Source organism: Microtus pennsylvanicus, chromosome 1, assembly GCF_037038515.1.
Source record: "Microtus pennsylvanicus isolate mMicPen1 chromosome 1, mMicPen1.hap1, whole genome shotgun sequence".
NCBI classification, from domain to species: domain Eukaryota; kingdom Metazoa; phylum Chordata; class Mammalia; order Rodentia; family Cricetidae; genus Microtus; species Microtus pennsylvanicus.
In genome coordinates this window covers 100317027-100335939 of record NC_134579.1, presented here as the reverse complement: position 1 = coordinate 100335939, position 18913 = coordinate 100317027, and the positions used below count along the sequence as shown (strand labels likewise).

The following is an 18913-nucleotide window of genomic DNA, read 5'->3' as shown; positions in this document are numbered from 1 at the left end:
CCCCGGCTTGCTGGGTCTCCCTTCCCCCACTCAGAAGTGGGTGGGCAGGGGTCTAATAGAATGGGACCTTGGGATTAAAAATCAGAGTGGGAATCCCCCTCCCCACAATATATCATTCGGAACCTTGTTGGCCCCCCTCCCTGACCCTCTCTCCAAGTTCCTTCCCAGACTTCCCCAGCTTTGGGTTGACTTGGGGGGGGGGTAAGACATGAATGGATTCTAAATCGGACCATTCTCAAGGGTCCTTAACACTTTCTCTGTTTTTAGTTCAAAGTGGAGACCCCTTTCTCCTTATCAAGCGCCCCTCTCCTTGCCTATTTCCATCCCTTCTCATGGCTGACGAAATGAATGGCTGCAGAGGTGAGTCACCGGTTGGGGGAGGGGAGGCAGGAAGAGGGGGGGTTGGATGAGCTGCAGGGCTGGGGGTGGGGAGAGAAGCCCCTGCTCTTCCTCTCCCACACTTCCTAATGCCCTTCCCCCAGCCCTCCTCCCTGGTTTTCCAAACCTTCAACACTGTGATCATGGCTCTGCTGAACCTCACCTTCTCCTTCTACCCCTGGAATGCATGAGATTCAGATACCAGGACCAAGGTGCACAGGTCCATATGCACAAGTCAGAGCAGATACCTGGTGTCCCCTCCAGATCCTCATCTTAGCAGCACCTTTTCTAGTTGTCTTCCCATGTCATTATCCATCTGGCCATTTCCCTCCTCTCCCGCAACTTAGGGACCTGCCCCTTGTCTAGATCTTTTCCTATGTAGAGGCGGCAGAGTCTTAAGAGGTGGTTGATAGGACTGGGGTGGGGGGGAGTGGCGCTCCGTCCGTAGAGTCCTTACTCAGCATACATGGAGCCCCGAGTTCAATCCCCAACACCGCATAAACTGAGCACTGAGGATTGCATCTGTAATCGTAGCACTTAGGAGGGGGAGGCAGGACCAGACAATCAAGGTCATCTTCAGTTAGTGATTTAGTGAGTTGGTGGCCAGCCTGTGCTACTTGAGACCCTGCCTCAGAAACAACAAAACAATGTAACTACAAAGCGGGAAGTCGTGAGAGCATCTGTCATCCCTGGGAGGGGAGGGATATGTGCTATGAGAATGAGCTGAGCTAGGGACCAGGTAGAGAGACACAGAGTCCCAAGAGCAGGAAGGCAGAGGGGCTTGACCCTATGAAATGAACTCATCAAACCTGTCTGCTATCTGGGCCCTTCTTGCCCATCTCCACCCTATGACGACCAAGGGTCTTGAGATATGAGTTTATGCGCAGTTACTTGGGTTTCCAAATAAGGGGAGGTGAGGAAGACAGAGAAATAGGGAATGCCCCTAACAGCCTGGGATAAGGACTTGGGGGAGAGGAGCTGCAGATAAACGGCTTCAATTATAGACTTTATTGTCCTGAGATTTGCAAGGCGAAGAAAGGAGAGGGACAAGAACGGTACAGAGTTCACATAAGCATGGATCCCCAGAAAGGCACACACACTAAGCCAGACACCAGATCTGGGAGCATTCAAAGACCCCAAATAGCACAGGTGTCTGCCGAGAGTTCCAAGAGACTAGAATTTACCCTGTGCAGCAACAGCCACACAGGTGGTAAGAGAAGCCCCCCCCAACTCATTTAAACTGGAACCGCATCCATCCAGTCTCAACCTGATTCCTTCACTTGCTTCTTCCTATTTCTCTTTTTCTTCTCTTCCCTGGGTCTCTTTACTCTCTGCCCAGAGAAACGCTCACACATGTACACGCATGCATACAAGCCCACAGGTATCTGGTTTCTCTCGGGGTCTGTCTCCTTTCCCGGGATCTCAAACTCAGACTCTCAATCCCCTCAGTCACCCCTCTTTGGCGAGCTCTCTCCCCCACCTTCCTCTCGCTGAAGGCCCCCCCCCACTTCAGACGTCGGAACCAGAAGCCTTCTGATCTTCCTTAAGGAAGGTAATGCGAACCCTCTCCTTAGCCCACTGCTCAGGATGAAGGGAAATGGGAGGGGAAAGGAATGGAGGGGATTCTGGCCTCTGGCCGCAGGCTCTGGATGGTGGTGTGGGGGAGTGTCCGTTGCTGCTGCAGTGGTGGTGGTGGGTATCTCTAGGCCCTTCTCCCTCCCTTCTTTGGAGTGTATACTGTCACCTTGGTTTTCAAGTTGGTTTGTTTGTTTCTCTCCTTTAGCCCGCTCCTTCAACCTGCTTCAGGTTCTTTTTCCGTCCCTTCCCCCTGCCCCCATCTCTTCCCTTTCCTCCCTTACCCCACCTTTTTCTCCGCAGAGCTGATGGGTTTTCTTCTGGGAAAGTCAAGTCACTGATGGAAGGGAGAAGCCACTGCTGGTTATAGAGGGAAAGCACGTGAGTGTGTGTGTGTGTGTGTGTGTGTGTGTGTGTGTGTGTCCATGCCCGCGCGCAGGCGCGTGCACGAGCTAGGGGCTTAGAACAAGGGTCAGTTTAATGGTGGGATAATGGTAGGGCTAACTCTGAAAGAGGCGCTGAGACCCTCCACACACACCCATCCTGGTTTCCAGATTGTTGGGGTGCTGGGGGGGCTTTTCGTGTGCCTACAAGCACCCCTGTGTCCGCAGTTCTTGTGTTTCTGGTATGTGTCATTGTCACCCCCCTTTCCCTGCCCACGCCCCCGCACTGCTCTCCGTCCGCCTGTACCGCAGCCCCCTTCAGCCTCCCTCCCTCCCTTTCGTTCCTGCAGTAGCTGCTCCCGGGGCCACCTTTCCCTCTCCTCTACCCCCTCCCCATTTCCGTCCTCCCATCCCACCTCCGCCCACGTCTGGTCTCCCTTCACCGGACCCGGCTGGCTGATAGATTTTCTGCGCAATCTCTGCGTCATCGCCCCCCACTCCCGGAACCTCTAGCTGTTCAAGCCCCCAGCCCCAACCCCTCTGGGCAGGAGATACGGTCTAAGGGTCTGATGGCTGAGAGGGTCCATCTCTGACGTGGCAGTGCACCCCCCCCTCCGGTCGCATTCAGACCTCCCCTTTAAGCAGCAGAGAGAAATGGAGTTGAGTCACCCTCTCCACCTGCTCAACCCCCTCCCCACCTGGTCTGGTCTCGCCCTCCAAATGTCCTTGGGTGGGGGCTGTGGGGGAGAGGAAAATAAGCAGAAGGATGTGGGAGAGGTGAATTGAAAGGGGGCACAACAGGGACCCCTAACACGCACAGCAGAGTCCGCTGGCCAGAAGGACAGACACACCTTTTTCCCCACCCCCTCCAGACACGAACCCATCGTGAGCAGACACGACCCAGAGGCACACACATCGTCAATCTTTCCCTTTTCTCTTCCGACTAGGACCCTTTCCAAGGTGATTACCCAAACCGCAATATCCACCCATCTGCCCTGGCCCTGGGCGGGCATTCCGCACCGCAGATCCACTCCCTCCTCTCAGGTTCACGCCGTCCTTGGGCGTGCTCCCTATAGACCACGCTGTGGCGGCGGAGTAGGGAGCTCGACCACCTCCCCGGCTTTCAAACCCTTACCGTCCCCCCATCCAGTATTGATCTCTTACTGACGCCCAGTTAGTTGCTGGCGGTGCCCTCTTCCTAGCCTATTCTGCTCAGCAACGCCGGCTCTGCGCCGCAAGTTGCTTTGTAACCCACCCTCCCGCCTTCTGGCTCCTCTGTACCCACCCTTCCATTCATTCTTCCATTCATTCATTCATCCTTTTCTCCTCGTCCCTCCTTCATTCATTCATAGCCCCCTGCCCCGCCCGCCTCGACATTTCATTCATTCATTCATTCATTCATTTCCCGGAGCTCGGCTAGCGCACGCCCCTCCAGCCGAGGGCCTCACTGCGCAGGCGCAGGCCGGGAGCGACGCTCATCCTCCAATCACTGGACACCCACCATCACCCTGCACCCGCCCGCTTCCCCATGAATGAACATTGACGTCAATGGGGCGGGGCGAGCCCACGTGACCCCGCTCGCTCTCCTTTATAAGGCGGCGACGCGGGCGCTGTCCAGCGTGCTGAAGCCGGAGCTAGAGAGCTGTTGCTGACCCAGCTGAGCCCAGCTCCTAGAACGCCAGCCTCGACCATCGCTGATACTCCAGCCGCGGGACGGAGTCAAGGCGGACGGGTCCCGATCTTCTCCCTGTCCCGACCCTTCTCTCCACCTTCCGCCGTCGTGACACCGGCTGGTAAATACTCCGATGTCCATTTCTCCAACCCTCTTTAGTCGTGGGCGTGAAGGGAGGTTTTTTTTTTTCCCAGAGTGGGGTATTGAGAACACAGCGGGGTGCCCCCGAGAAGGGTCTTTGGTAAATGGGGGAGTCTCTGCTTTTCTGTCGCTGATGAAGTCGCCCACGCACCATCCGGGGAGTCCTGTGGGGAGGGAACAGATACCCCCCCTCCCGCTTATCCTTGTACGCGGGCGCTGGCTGAGAGATGACTTAGGGAAGGGGGAGACAGGAGGCACTGGGCACCCAGAAGGAGGACTGCGGACGTTGTTTTTCATTTGCACGACTCTAGAGATCGCTACATCTTTCTTGTTCTCTGCTAAATGTGTTCTCTTCGGGTAAGGTTAGAGAAATGAGGGAAACCCCGGATTTCCTGCTTAAAGGTGGGGGAAGGGAATGCAGAAATAGAAACCGGGGAATTCTTACAGAAATTCTCTATTTCTTTTGTTTTTTTCTATTTTTCAGTCTCTGGCAGCCCGTTGGTCATGAAAACCCTCACGTTGCCTGCATCCGTCCTCTTCTGCTTCCTTATACTGATCCAGGGGCTGGAAGCAGCGCCCCCCGGGCGCTCCGATGCTTATCCTCCACCCCTCGGCTCTGAGCATAAAGAGCAGGTAGCTGAGGACGCAGTGTCCCGGCCAAAGGATGACAGCGTCCCAGAGGTCCGAGCCGCTCGGAATTCCGAGCCTCAGGACCAGGGAGAGCTCTTCCAGGGCGTGGATCCCCGGGCGCTGGCCTCGGTACTGCTGCAGGCACTGGACCGTCCGGCCTCGCCCCCGGCGGTCCCAGGAGGTTCCCAGCAGGAAACACCCGAAGAAGCAGCAGAAGCTCTTTTGACAGAGTCCGTGCGCAGTCAGACCCATAGCCTCCCGGCACCAGAGATCCAAGTGCCCGCTGCAGCCCCCCCTCGCCCTCAGACTCAGGACAACGATCCCGAGGCCGACGACCGCTCAGAAGAGCTGGAGGCGCTAGCATCCTTGCTTCAAGAACTTCGAGATTTCAGTCCGAGCAATGCTAAGCGCCAGCAAGAGACGACCGCAGCAGAGACGGAAACTCGCACGCACACGCTGACCCGAGTCAATCTGGAGAGCCCCGGGCCAGAGCGCGTATGGCGCGCTTCCTGGGGAGAGTTCCAGGCGCGCGTCCCGGAGCGCGCTCCTCTGTCACCCCCGGTCCCTTCGCAATTCCAGGCTCGAATGCCCGAAAGTGCTCCCCTCCCCGAAACCAATCAGTTCGGGGAAGGGGTGGCCTCCCCTAAAACACATCTAGGTGAGACTTTGACACCCTTAGCTAAGGCGTACCAAAGCCTAGGTGGCCCCTTCCCCAAGGTGCGCCGGCTTGAGGGCTCACTCTTGGGCGGCTCCGAGGCTGGAGAGCGCCTCCTTCAGCAAGGGCTGGCTCAGGTAGAGGCAGGGAGGAGACAGGCGGAGGCCACCCGGCAGGCCGCGGCGCAAGAAGAGCGGCTGGCCGACCTCGCCTCCGACCTGCTGCTCCAGTATCTGCTGCAGGGCGGAGCCCGGCAGCGCGATCTCGGGGGTCGCGGGCTGCAGGAGACGCCGCAAGAGCGGGAGAGCGAGAGGGAGGAGGAGGCGGAGCAGGAGAGACGCGGTGGTGGGGAGGACGAGCTGGAGGAAGAGGATGAGGAGGCGGCGGAGGCGGAGGCAGAGGCAGAGGAGGCGGAGAGGGCGCGGCAGAACTCGCTCCTGTTCGCCGAGGAGGAGGACGGGGAAGCCGGAGCCGAGGACAAGCGCTCCCAGGAGGAGGCGCCAGGCCATCGGCGGAAGGATGTAGAGGGGGCAGAGGAGGGAGGGGAAGAGGACGACGACGACGAGGAGATGGATCCACAGACGATCGATAGCCTCATTGAACTGTCCACCAGACTCCACCTGCCAGCCGACGATGTGGTCAGCATCATCGAAGAGGTGGAGGAAAAACGGAAGCGGAAGAAGAACGCCCCTCCCGAGCCGGTGCCGCCCCCCCGGGCTGCCCCAGCCCCCACTCATGTCCGCTCCCCACCGCCCCCACCTCCCTCCCCGGCCCGGGATGAGTTGCCAGACTGGAATGAAGTGCTCCCACCCTGGGATCGGGAGGAGGATGAGGTGTTTCCCCCGGGGCCCTATCACCCCTTCCCCAACTACATTCGGCCGCGAACACTGCAGCCACCCGCATCCTCCCGCCGCCGTCACTTCCACCACGCGTTGACACCTGCGCGCCACCATCCCGACCTGGAGGCCCAGGCCAGGCGCGCGCAGGAGGAGGCGGACGCGGAGGAGCGCCGGCTGCAGGAGCAGGAGGAGCTGGAGAATTACATCGAGCACGTGCTGCTGCGCCGCCCGTGACCCGCCCCGGCCCCGCCCACGCGCGCCCGCCCCCAGCTGGGCGCGCCACCACGCCCCCCTCCGTGTCACTCCTCCTCCTCGGTGTTTGCATGCGCCCCGGCTCCGCCTCTCGGCTGCCGCCCGGCCCCGCCCCACGTAACCCCGCCCCGAGTTCTGTCGGGACCGGACCTGTTAGACTCCCCCGGGTCTGCAGTCCAGAACTCCCGAAACTCACCGGCGATCCCGGGGCCATCCCAGGCTGGTGGGTTTTTGTGCGGGTCCCCTTACACCCCCACTTCCTCCAGGGGCCTCGTCCCCATCTAGTTTTGCCGGTCCCAAACGGGAAAACCTGTTCTAATTAATCGTGTGAAGTGTCTGTCTCCCAGCCTTGGGGCCACCCCGGAGCCTCCCTTTCCCCAAATCGCTGTGAACTTCCCCACTTCCTGCCCTTCTCTGTTGTAAATACCCCTCACGGAGGAAATAGTTTTGCTAAGAAATAAAAGGGACTATTTTACTAGAGGACTTTGTTTTCCGTTATTCACCAGTCCCCGTGGGCCTGCGTGGTCCTCTCCAAGGGGCGGTGAGGGAAGCGCCAACATCATCTGTTCCGGACTCTCTGACCAAAGCCAGAGCTGCCGGGGAGAAAGGCGTGAAGCTGTACCTGGAAATACCTATGTGGGATGGTTCAGTGGGTAAAGGCACATGTTGCCACACGTGACAAGAGTGTGACACCAGGGTTCTTTCCACATGATGGAAGGGGAGGGCTGACTACCACATGCCCACCACGGCACACCCACCCACCCACAGGATAAAAAAACAAATAAATAAATGTAATAAAAAACAAAGCAAAATAGGATCTCAATCTCTGCTTTCCACTACCACCTTGTGCCAAAACTGAACCATAATTCCTAGTCTTTGACCTAAGTAAGAGTGGACTCCAACAGGGGCCAGACGTTTGGTTGGGATATGGCTCAGTTGGTACCAGTGCCTGCCTAGTGTGCACTTGGCCCCTAGGTCTAGTCCCATAAACTGAGTTCATAAAGGGTCAGAAAAAAAGACAAAACAAAACAAAGAAAAAACAAGAAAAGAGCCAACTGTCTGGGACAAGCCAATTTCTAGAGCTCAAATGAAAAAAGGTACCACCTGAGAGATATTCCTCATTGGGTATCCCCAAGTCATCCATGCTCCCCTTCATGGCTCCCTGAATTCCCAGAAACTTGGGGAGAAGGAGCTAACCCCCACACACCTTGTTTTTAATCATTTCTCAATTACCCCCCCCCCCAAACAAAATGAAAATGGAAATTCTCTATGCAGACATCTCAGAAGAGAGAACCTACGACTTCCGGCATGTCCTTTCCTGGGTATGTGTGCAGTCACAGGCAGTGTGTGGGGGCAGGACACCAGACAGAGCAAGACATTCATGCAAACTTCAATTCCAGATAAGCTCTAGATCCCCCAGAATAACCTCTTCACGGTGCATGGGACACACTAATTTATCTGTTGGGGCTTTGGTTGTGGCTCAGCAATAGAGCACCGACCTCAAATGCAAGAGACCCTTGTATTGCAAAATACAAAATCAACTCTTGTGGTTGGACATGTGGCTCTGTTGATCTAGTGCTTGCCCAGCACGTATGAAGCAGTTTGTAAAACAGAATGTGCTGTTGAACAGCTGTAACCTCAGCATTTCTAGAGTAGAGGCAGGAGGATCAGAAATGACAAGTTTATCCTCCCATCCATATTGAGTTTGAAGCCAGCCTAGACTACGTGAGATCCCGTTCTAAAATGTAAAGAAACTTCCAATGCATCTGTTGTGTCGGGATGTGGTTGGCACATGCTAGTAATCCCAGACTCATCCCTGAGATCCAAGTCACTCCGTGTCTCCAAACACAAGTCTAAGTGCTCAGGAGGCAGAGTATCTGCCCGGCACACACAGGCCGTGGGTTTGATTATCCCAGAACATAAAGCAAAACAGCAACCAAACCTGTTGTCCAGCTGTCATTCAACTGGGCATCTTCTATTTTTAGCTTTTCTTCTTAACTATGGTGACCCAGGTCCCAGGAAGACACTAGCAGGAAGCTTCCCTTGACCTCAGGGTGGACAGCAATTTGGTTCAACAAACACAGAGGCAAGCCAAGTCCAGAAACACTTGTCCTTTTATTCCAGAAGAAAGGAAACAGAGGCAGCCGCTTGGCCCACTCTACCCACTTGGCTGGAGTGGAGGGGGACAGGGCCAGTGTCCCAGAAAGCAGGCCCTTCCCCCAACTGTCGCTTCCCTCCAGGAGGCAAGGTTAGAAAAACATTAACTTGGTGGTTCCTTCCCTGGCTCTGGCTGGACACTGGAGCCCAGCAGGAAGTGAGGGCAGGAGAGGGAAATCCCCTCCCAGGCAGAGAAGCTGCTCTGGCTGGCTATGGGGAAGGGTGGAGGTAGGTTTTGGGGCAGAGGGGAGAAAAGAGCCCTGGAAACCTTTTCCCTTTAACCTGACATATTTATATATTTACAGCAATAAAGGACAGGGAGGATGGAGGATGGCTGGGGTTAACGTTGGTTCTTCTGAGGAAGGGAATGAAAGCCACTTAGTACCCCCATCCAGGTCACATTTTCCTGCCTTCCTACTCCTAAAGCCTCCGCTGGGAAAGGTAGAGGGTGGAGGGAGGGAATGTTTGAATGAAGGGCTGGAGCCACAGCTCCTTCCAAGGAAGGTGAGGTGGCCGAGGAAAAACAGCTGGCTCCCACCAAGAGAAGGGACCTGGGGGAGAGGTGGGAAAAACAGCCCCCAAGTGCTGCCTCTTGTCTCGGCTCCCCAGTTCCACAGGGTCCCCTGCTGGCTGACGGGGCTACGCCAGGCCCATCTCCTCCAGGACACTGCGGGGCGACTCATCCTCCTGAGACACAGGGAGGGCAGACGGGGAGGGCAAGATGAAGGGATCAGAGTCAGGGGAAGCACAGACATGTGGGGGTGGGGGTGGGGAGAAGCTGAAGTGAGCCCAAGTCTGGAACACCATGAGCCCTCAGTTGAGGGGGGCTCACAGGCCTCATGACACCACTCCCAGAACCCACAGTGGTGAGGAGAGGTGGATGCCAAGCTCATCACCACCCAGAATCTAAAGCTCTGGACTCGGGGAGCAGGTGTGCAGCTTTAGAACCCAATGGCTGGGGCAGGATGCAGAGGAACCCTGATTCCCAGGAGGCAGGTGGCATGGACGCTTGGTCTGTGCCTCTTAGAGTGGTGAAGCCAGCAAGACACTGGTCCCAGAGTCCTTGGGAAGAGAAGTTTAATGACCAGGGGGCACGCACGCATCTGTGTGTGAGGGTGTGACATGAGCGAGCTTACCTTGTTTCATTCCACTGTGTCTCCTCAGAGAGCCAACCTTCCTCATTGTCCCCATCTCTCCCCCTCCTCAGAGCCAGCTCAAGTTGGCTTGCTTGTCACTGCAGAGCCCTGGTGACTCATCTCCCTGCACCAAGGCTCAGCAGCAGCGTGGCAGAGGGGGTGTGCCAGATAGCAGGGAGAGCTAACAGTCCCCACAGCTGTCGGTGCCTGAGCAACAGCGGGGTGTGTGTATGTGTGTCTACACGTGCATGTGTGTATACATATGTATGTGGGTACACATGTTGTTAAAAGTGGGGATCAGGCATGGCTGTGGAGACTGCCCTGTCATTAATGTACTGTCACGTGAGCAGGAAGGCCTGAGTTCAGGTCACTAGCAACCACATAAAAGCCTGGCATGGGGGAGTGGGCAGGAAGGATAGAGACAGGCAGATCCTGGAGCTCAGGGGCCAACCAGCGAGGCTGAATGAACTCCAGGTTCAGTGGGAAGAGACCCAATTTCAACCTTTGGCCTCCACACCCCCCTCACGTTACACACAAGAACACACACACAGGCAGGCCAAGTATGGATCAGGGCCCTCGGCTCCATCAGCAGAGACAGAAAATAGATATGAAATCAAGGAAGAAAAGGCTTATCTACCATGAACCACTCTCCAATTCTCTCAACAGCCCTTACTGTCGGGAGAATCATTAAATCAAAGGAAATGGGTCCTGGGAAGAGGCCACAGCTTGGGATGGCGAGTGGGAGATGGCTCCACCCACCTCCTGGTCCAGGGGCTCCAGACTTAGGACAAGTCAGACAGCAGGGCGTGATGGAGGGGGGCCACTCATCAACGGGCAAGGTGTCCGAGGGAGGGGAAGTCCCCTCGGCCACAGTATTCCTCCTCCTCCTCCTCCTCCTCCTCCTCCTCACTGTCCCTGGCTCGTACCTCCTGCAGCAGGTCGGCCTGCTCGATGGCCTTAAGCACACTCTTCTTGGAGGTGTCCTGGACGTCCCCACCCATCAGAAACTCATCCAGGATAAAGTAGGCTTTCTCAAAGTTGAAGATGATATCCAGCTCACACACCTGGGAGAGGAGAGAGAAGGCAGAGCTGAGCATCAAGATGTCCCCGAGCCTTCTTCCTTCTGTTTTACGACCCTGCAGTCTCATGTAGTACAGGCTGTCCCTGGATTCACTGTATAGCTGAAGCTATCTTAGACTGGCTCTCCTGCCTCCACACCACACCACATGGCAGAGGGTACCGGGCATGCAAGGTAAGCAAGTACTCTACCAACTGAGCTACATCCCCAGCCCACAGTGAGTCCCTTCAGTGGCTCTCAGATCCTCCCAGCCCTCAGCTCTCAACTCTGGTCTTTCCCCAGGCTGACCTTGAGGTCTTAATCCTCCTGCCTCAGCCCTAGCACTGGGAGTGCTGGGATTATCGGTACAAACTGCCACATCTCCTCATCTTTTTATAGTCAGCCTCCTATTCTGGACCAGGAAATAGAAGTCTGTGGTTGCTGTTGCCTTTCTCTTAAAATCTCCAACATGGTTTCCGCCTTAGGCATTCTGGGGCAGAGGAGAATATCATGGTCTTTGCTTTAGAAGACCCAAGGTGATCTCTACTAATACAAAATTAGCTGTGTACATCATGGAATGTCTATGGGCCTCAGTTTCCCCATCCAAAAATGGAGACGGTAATGCTGACTCCTTGGATAGATGAAGAACAAGCCAGAGAACCTCAAAAGGCTTGTGGGAGTGGTGTAGGTCTCTGGTCTCAGCTATTCCAGAAGCGGAGGCAGAAGATAGTCTCCTGGGCTACAGAGGGAGTTCAAGGTCAACTTGGGCAACCTCGTGAGAGGCTTTCTCAAAATACAAAGTACAAAAGGGGCTGAGGAGATAGCTCAGGAGAGGAGCATCAAGTACCCTGATGTGTGAGGCCTTACGTGCCATGTCTAACATGAAATCAACCAACCAATCAATCGACCTAGTCTAGGAATACAGCTCAGGTGGTTGAACGCTTGCCACGCTGGTGTAAGAATGGCCCCCACAGGCTCATATACGCGAACTTAGTCACCAGGGAGTAGAACTGTTTGAGGGAATTAGAAGGATTAAGAGGCGTGGCCTTATTGGAGGAAGTGTGTCACTGGGGATGGGTTTTGAGGTTTCAAAAGCCCATGCCAAACCCAGAGTCTCTCTCTATCTGTGGGTCAGATTGTAGTTAGCTCTCAGCTACTGCTCCAGCACCTGCCTGCATGCTGCCACGTTCCCCACCAGGATAATGGACTAAGCCTCTGAAGCTGTAAGCAAGCCTCCAATTAAATGCTTTCTCTTGTAATAGATGCGTTGGCCATAGTGTCTTTTCACGGCCAAAAGAACAGTGACTAAGACACTTGCTTAAAATGGGTCCGTTCCCAGAACCCTATAAACTGGGTGTGGTGGTCAGACCTGTGACCCCAGAACTTGGGAGAAGTCAGTTGCACAGTGAGATGGAGACCAGCTTAGGATACATACATGCTACTCAAAAGCAGGAGCCAGGAGGTGGTGGCACACGCCTTTAAACCCAGCACTCGGGAAGCAGAGGCAGGCAGATCTCTGAGTTCGAGGCCAGCCTGGTCAACAGAGTGAGTTCCAGGACAGCCACGGCTATACAGAGAAACCCTGTCTTGAACCTCCCTACCTCCTCAAAACTAAACAAAAAATGGGCTGGCCAGACGGACTAGCAGGGAAAGGCCCTTGTCACATAATCCGGACTACCCTAGGACTTACGCAAAAGTGGAAGGAGAGAATTCGCTTGACAAAGATGTTCTCAGGCTTCCCAGAGCCATGGCAAGCATGCCCCCAATAATGATAACAATAAGGGCAGTCAGATGGCTCTTTGGGTAGGGACACTTACACTTGCTGCCAAGCTGGAGGTCAATCTCCAGGACCCACGTGGAGGAAGGAGAGATCAGAGTCTCAAAAGTTGTCCTTTGACCTCCGCATTCCTGAGTGTGCCTTACCATCTCCAAGTAAATAAATGTAACAACAAAAAACAAAACAAAACAAAAAAACCGCTTAAAACAAAACAAAACAGCCGGGCGGTGGTGGCACATGCCTTTAGTCCCAGCATCGGGAGGCAGAGGCAGGCGGATCTCTGTGAGTTCGAGACCAGCCTGGTCTACAGAGCTAGTCCCTGTCTCGAAAAAACAAAACAAAAAACAAACAAACAAACAAAAAAACCCGCTTAAAACAAAAACAAGCAAGAACAACAGGGAGATCACAGAGCAGCAGCAGGAGCGCAGGCCTGGCCCAATCCCTGGCACCACCAAAAGAAATCAACTCAAGTAGAACGCGCCCCTCCCCCGCCCCTGCCTCAGCAGGACTTCTCTGTGTAGACCACGCTGGCCTCGAACTCACAGAGATCCACCTGCCTCTGCCTCCCAAGTGCTGGGATTAAAGGCGTGCACCACCCGGTTGGGCTTTGTACATCATTAACAGTGTTATGCATTACCATGCCATTCTGATTCTGTATCTACGGTCTACACTATCTGTCAGAACCCAACCTGCATGAACCACACAAGTTCATTCAGAATCTGAGAGGTTAGGTTCTGCGTCTCATTTTTTTAATGTTTTAGATTTACTTATTTTCTTCTGCACGAGTGTTTTGCCTGCATGTATGTATGTATATGTACCGTCTGCTTGCCTCGAGCCCGAGCAGTTGGGTCCCCAGGACCCATGTAAAAAAAAAAAAAGCTAGACATAATGGTGCTTGTTTGTACTCCCAGTGCAGGGAAGGTGGAGACAGGGGGATCCCCAGCTGAGCTGAATCAAGGAGTCCCGGGCCAGTGAGAGACCCTGCCTCAACACAAACAAACAAAAACCAAAGCAAGACGGTAGCTGGAGATGTGGCTCGGTAGTTAGGAGGACATACTGTCCTTGCACAGGACTGAAGACAATCCCCTGCACCCACGTACTCCAGCCCCAGGAGTCTGACCTCCTCTTCTCTTCTGACCTCTGCAGGCACCTGCAACCACATGCACACGCCCAGACAGACACACACACACACATATGAACAATAAAACGGGCCAGGCGGTGGTAGTGCACACCTTTAATCCCAGCATACAGGAGGCAGAGGCAAGGCGGATCTCTATGAGTCTGAGCCCAGCCTGGTCTACAGAGTGAGTTCCAGCTACACAGAGAAACCCTGTCTTGAAAAACCTAAATAAATAAATAAATAAATAAATAAAATGTATCCTTAACCCTGGGGGGGGGAGAGGAAGGAAGGAAGAAGGAAGGAAGGGAGGGAGGGAGGGAGGGAGGGAGGGGGGGAGGGAGGGAGGGGGGAAGGAAGGGAGAGGGGAGGGTGAAAAGGAGAAAGAAGAAACTCCACCAAGGTAGAGTGGAGGGCACAGATGAGCAACACATGAGTTTGTCCTCTGGCCTTTCCATGAACATTTGTGTGTAGACACACACACACACACACACACACTCACACATGCATACTCTCTCTGCGTCTCTCTCTCTCTCCATCCCTCCTTCCCTCCCTCCCTCTCTCCCGACTATTCCGACACAATGCCAAGGTCAGGGACCCCTGTACAAGGAGAACTTGGTCTCTGCCTATACTCAATGCCAGGATCCCTCTATTGCCACCACCCTCTACTTCATGCAGTGAGGCCGGAGCTCAACTGACTGAGGTACACCCCCAAGCTGATTAAGGGCCACAGCTAATAGGCTTAGAGCTTTAAAGGGGAGATTAATTATGGCTCCTGTGCCCCAACACTACCTCCCCACTGAGACTTCCAGGGCAGGGACTGGCTGAGCCTTTCCTAGGGCTTGGCAGGAAGATGGAACTGCCTGGCATGGAAGCGGGGGTTCGTGGGGAGACGTACGCTGCCAAAGTACTTGTCCAAGAGCTCCACGTATCGGTGGATCAGCTCCAGTGTGATCAGTTCGTTGTCTTGACCTTCAATGGCGCAGCAGAAATAGAGACTGGCGTATCTGGGGAGGAAGCCCATGAGGCATAGTTAGGCACTGGCTTCAGGACCCTGGAGTTCCAGGCTCAACCTGTTGGCCAGCCTGAGGTCCCCCAACTGTCCACAGACACGATGGTCCCAGCGGGTACAGAGAATAATACGTTTCCTGTGAACGTGCTTCAGAAACACCCATGATTCGTTCCCTCTCCCTCGTGCCCTCTGACCTGCCTGGCTGGACTCAGCATAGACCTGAGCCAGTTCACACGCTCAGAGCAGAGGGAACAGGGAAGGTATGCAGGGGAATGTGGGTGTAGGCATGAGGAAAAGTGGCGTGAGGTCTCAGCATGGTGAAGGAGACTGGGAGGGACCTGTATGTGGGCAGGAGAGCCTTCAGGGTGTGTGCAAGAGGATGCATCAGAAAACCAAGGAGGCAACCAGAATTTAGATGACCTCAGAAAGTAAAGGAAGAGGGTGTTCATGACCACCATTCCTCAGCTCCTCAGAACCCTCCCGACGTCAGAGGAAGAACTATTTCTCGGTCACTTTAACCCAGTGTGAATGCCAGTGCAATCCAGGGATGCGCCGGGCGATGGTGGCGCACGCCTTTAATCCCAGCACTCGGGAGACAGAGGCAGGCGGATCTCTGTGAGTTCGAGACCAGCCTGGTCTACAGAGCTAGTTCCAGGACAGGCTCCAAAACCACAGAGAAACCCTGTCTCGAAAAACCAAAAAAAAAAAAAAAAAAAAAAAAAGAAATCCAGGGACGGCTAAAATAAACGGATGGAGTATACCTCTTATAGACGACTTTGAGGTCCCTCCACTCCAGGAAGCTGCACATCTTGGGCTTTCGAGCCAGTACGACCTGCATGAGTTCCCGGACCATTTTCTTCCTCTCCTTGTCGGAGGTGGCCAGGTACCATTTTTGCAGTCGGAGTTTCCCCTGCCGGCTGAACAGTAGCATGAATCGCATCTGGAAGGGAGGAAGGACCAGAGCTGAGGGGCAGAGAATGGTTCAGAGCCTCTTGCCTTGCACCAGCGCACAGGCCCAGACTCAGCAATATTCACGACCACCTTCTTCAAAACTTGTGCCTTAGTGCGGAGAGAACAATGCTTCTCCTGAGGAAAAGGCAAAGATTTTTATGCCTGCGGTTTGGGTTCGAATCCTGGCTCCACTAGCTGAGTCCGACCGCCAGCAAATTAATCTGTTCTGGGCTGGCAAGATGAGAGCTAAATTGGTTAAGGTGCTTGCTAACAAGCCTGATGACCTGGGTTCAATACCAGTGACCCACATTCCAGAAGAGAGCCACCTCCCACGAGCCGTACTCTAACTGTAGACCAGGCTGGCCTCAAACTCACAGAGATCTGCCTGAACCTTAGTTTCTTTACCTGCAAGATAGAAACAATAAAGTTAATTTCCTTACAGAATTCTTTTAAGACTTGTCTCTCTTCTTATTTTTTAAAGACTTATTTTACTTTATGAGCATGAAATAGTCACATGCATGCCTGTTGGAGCCCTTAGGACTGGGGTCACAGATGGTTGTGAGCCACCATGTGGGTGACAGGAATCACACCCAGGTCCTCTGCGAGAGCAACACATGCTCTTAAGCACTGAACCCGCTTTTGTTCTTTTTAATGATGTGTGTGTGCCGTGCATCTACACAGTGGGGATGTGCACGAGTGCGGGGGCCACGGGGGCCAGAGGCATCGGATGTGCTGAATCTGGAGTTACAGATGGCTGTAACTCCATCTGTAACTTCCAACTGCGTGTTGGGAACTGAACTGGGTCTTCTGGAAGAGTAGCAAGTGCTCTTAATGGCTGAACCCCTCCTGCCTTAAGGAGTTCTTCAATGAGCTAATTTGTGGGTGCACCTGGAGCACAGTAGGCCCTACAACATGCTAGGGCTGCTACTGCTCCCTGACCTCCTGTTTCCTAACCTTGTTCTCCACGAGGATTAAGATGCCTGGCCTCATGATGAGCTGATGCCAGCGACATCAGTCCTAAGTTCCTTCTAGACCCTGTGTCTCAGAGATGCCGGGTCTCTATCCCATCCTGCCATAAGCCCCTTGACACACGGCCTCTTAGTGCCAGCCCCACGCCTGTTGATAATCTTCTCTGCACACTGTACACACATCCGAACTGCGCTTGGTACAGGGATATTCAGCTCTCGCCCTCTGCTTTCCTCTGCTACCCACACATTTGGTTCCTAGCGCTGGCTTTCCTTCCAGTTTCTTAAAATGTTATTTCCTATGGGGGAGGGGTACTCATGCGGGGGCGGGGTGTGTGTGTCAGAGGATAACTTTTGTGGGTCAGGTCTCTCCTTCCACCATGAGGGTCCTGGGGACTGAACTCAGGTTGTCTGGTACTTTCACAAGCTGGGCCATCTCTCTAGCCCTCTTTTCTTTCTCTTTCTTTTTTCAGCCGGAGTTTCAAGTAGCTCAGGCTGACCTCAATTCCCTATGTAGCCAAGGCTGCCCTTGATTTTCTCTGATCCTCCTGTTTCTACTTCCTGAGTGCCAGGGTTACAGGTGTGCACCATAGGCCTGACCTTCCTTCCCAGATACCAGATCACGCAGTCAGTCCCTCATAGAGGGTAGGTCACCCAGGATGGCTCTCCTAGGGATGTCTGTGGAATAAGGAGAAAGCGGAGTCCTCACTGCCTCACGGATCTAGTTTCTTCCCAGTTGGAGGGGCTCCTAATTCCTTACCTTGAACTCAATTCGCAAGCAAAGAGAACTGTGAACATAGCCAGGGCTGGAATCTCTGGGTGTGTGTGGCACTTCCAGCTTACAGGTTATAAATTAAAAGGAACAAAGACCCCAGAAAGTAGGGGCGGGGGTTGTTGGGGGGACAGGGGATGTGAAGAACTGAGGGAGCCAAGTGCGGCTAAGATAAGGGGGTGACAGCTATGGCAGGAAGACGGAGGCCTAGGTTCCGGAAAAGAAAATGGACTGAGGAGGGTGGAGAGCTGGGAATACCCCAGTCGGGGAGTCTTCCAGAGCCTGGGTTCCCCGACCACATACACAGGAGCCCACCTGAGCGAGAACTCCGAGCGAGCTCAGTCAAGGAACTGAGACAGGAGGTTAACTACAGACACCCGGAAACCGCTCTCCTCGGGCCCCGCTCCAGCGTGGGCCTCATGGGAAGGGGATTGGGCGAGCTGCGAGCCCCCGAGCGACCCCGGCGCCCTCTACCCGTGTGGCTTCCCTGCAGCAGTGACCGGGGGCATCGCAAGGACCGAACCCCGTGTCCCGAGCGCTCCACTGCTCGGGACAGTCCCGCCACCCTTCAACCCAGTCCCTTCTCCCCGCCCCTGTCCCGAGTGCCATTTCCAGCTCCCGAGGTCGGCTCGCCCCAGTAGCTCCGGGAAGTGGATCCTTAGCGGACCACAGGGAAGACAGGGCGACCCCTACTACAGGCGGCCCCCCTCCGGACCCCCCGCAGGTACAGCCCACGCCCCTCGGGTCCCCGTCCCCTCCCTCTCTGCATAGCCTACCATCCTGCAGCCTCTGGCCCGGCACGTCCCTCTCCGGCCACCGTAGAAACCAGCTCCACTCCCCGTCGGATTCTTTTCTTTTCCCTCCCTCTCCGCTTCAAGCCCCGCCCCCCGGCCTCGCCGGCTCCCTTGCCCGGCTCCCTTGCGCAGGCGCCAACGCTGCAGCGCCCCCTCCCCTCCCACCCGGGCTGGAGGCGGAGAAGCGGAAACCATGGCAACCAGGTCCTTGACTTCAGCTTTGCAGAAGCTCGGTTGTCATGGTAACAAGGCTGTCTTGGAGGGTTGATTGGAGGATGGGAAAGGGAGAGAGGGTAGGGGGACAATGAGGGCCTCGAGCTTTGGAGCATTTGTGTGTGGGGGGGGAAGGCGGGAAAAGGGTGAGAGGTGGCTGCACGATCTTTAGAGTTTATGAAGAAGCAAGAAGGAATGATGCAGGGAGTTGAGCACTGAAGAGGGAGCACGGTGGGAATGACTGATGTGGAAAACGTCTGTCAAAGGGTGGTGATGGGGCAGCACGAGGGAAGTAGAAAACGGAGGCTGGGGGATACAAGACAGCTCAGGGCTACGTAACACACAAGGCAGGTGTGGTGGCGCACACCTGTGATTCCTGCACTTGGCAGGCAGAGACAGGAGCAACTTGTAGTTCAAGCTCAGCCTCAACTAAGTGG

General features: G+C 54.9%; 2 protein-coding genes across 4 annotated transcripts; one reads left to right on the top strand and one right to left on the bottom strand.

Annotated features, from left to right (window-relative positions):
• Positions 1-289: 289 nt before the first annotated feature.
• Positions 290-7005, top strand: Vgf (VGF nerve growth factor inducible). 3 transcript variants are annotated; one of them, XM_075975998.1, is made up of 5 exons: positions 293-360; positions 2257-2334; positions 3209-3296; positions 3932-4129; positions 4634-7005. In XM_075975998.1, the coding sequence occupies exon 5, from the start codon at positions 4654-4656 to the stop codon at positions 6505-6507; it is 1854 nt and encodes a 617-aa protein (XP_075832113.1). In that variant the 5' UTR covers positions 293-360; positions 2257-2334; positions 3209-3296; positions 3932-4129; positions 4634-4653; the 3' UTR covers positions 6508-7005. The 3 variants fall into 3 exon arrangements, with proteins under 3 accessions (XP_075832123.1, XP_075832113.1, XP_075832131.1); XM_075976008.1 differs by lacking the exon at positions 3209-3296 and having other exon boundaries at positions 290-360; XM_075976016.1 differs by lacking the exons at positions 293-360; positions 2257-2334; positions 3209-3296; positions 3932-4129 and adding an exon at positions 4355-4506.
• Positions 7006-8621: 1616 nt separating this feature from the next.
• Ap1s1 (adaptor related protein complex 1 subunit sigma 1) lies at positions 8622-18364 on the bottom strand. The gene is made up of 5 exons (XM_075975983.1): positions 18246-18364; positions 15543-15721; positions 14668-14776; positions 10745-10882; positions 8622-9369 (listed from the first exon to the last, which is right to left on the bottom strand). Exons 1-5 carry the CDS (start codon positions 18246-18248, stop codon positions 9322-9324), a joined length of 477 nt encoding a protein of 158 aa, XP_075832098.1. The 5' UTR covers positions 18249-18364; the 3' UTR covers positions 8622-9321.
• Between the last annotated feature and the right edge of the window lie 549 nt (positions 18365-18913).

Coding starts and splice junctions, on each gene's coding strand:
- Ap1s1 (XM_075975983.1), bottom strand. Junction 14,777..15,542: donor CTCAAAGTCGTCTATAAGAG/GTATACTCCATC, acceptor CTTCCTCCCCAG/ATACGCCAGTCTCTATTTCT. Junction 10,883..14,667: donor TGGACAAGTACTTTGGCAGC/GTACGTCTCCCC, acceptor CTCCTCTCCCAG/GTGTGTGAGCTGGATATCAT.
- Vgf (XM_075976008.1), top strand. CDS start 4,654: ATGAAAACCCTCACGTTGCCTGCATCCGTCCTCTTCTGCTTCCTTATA.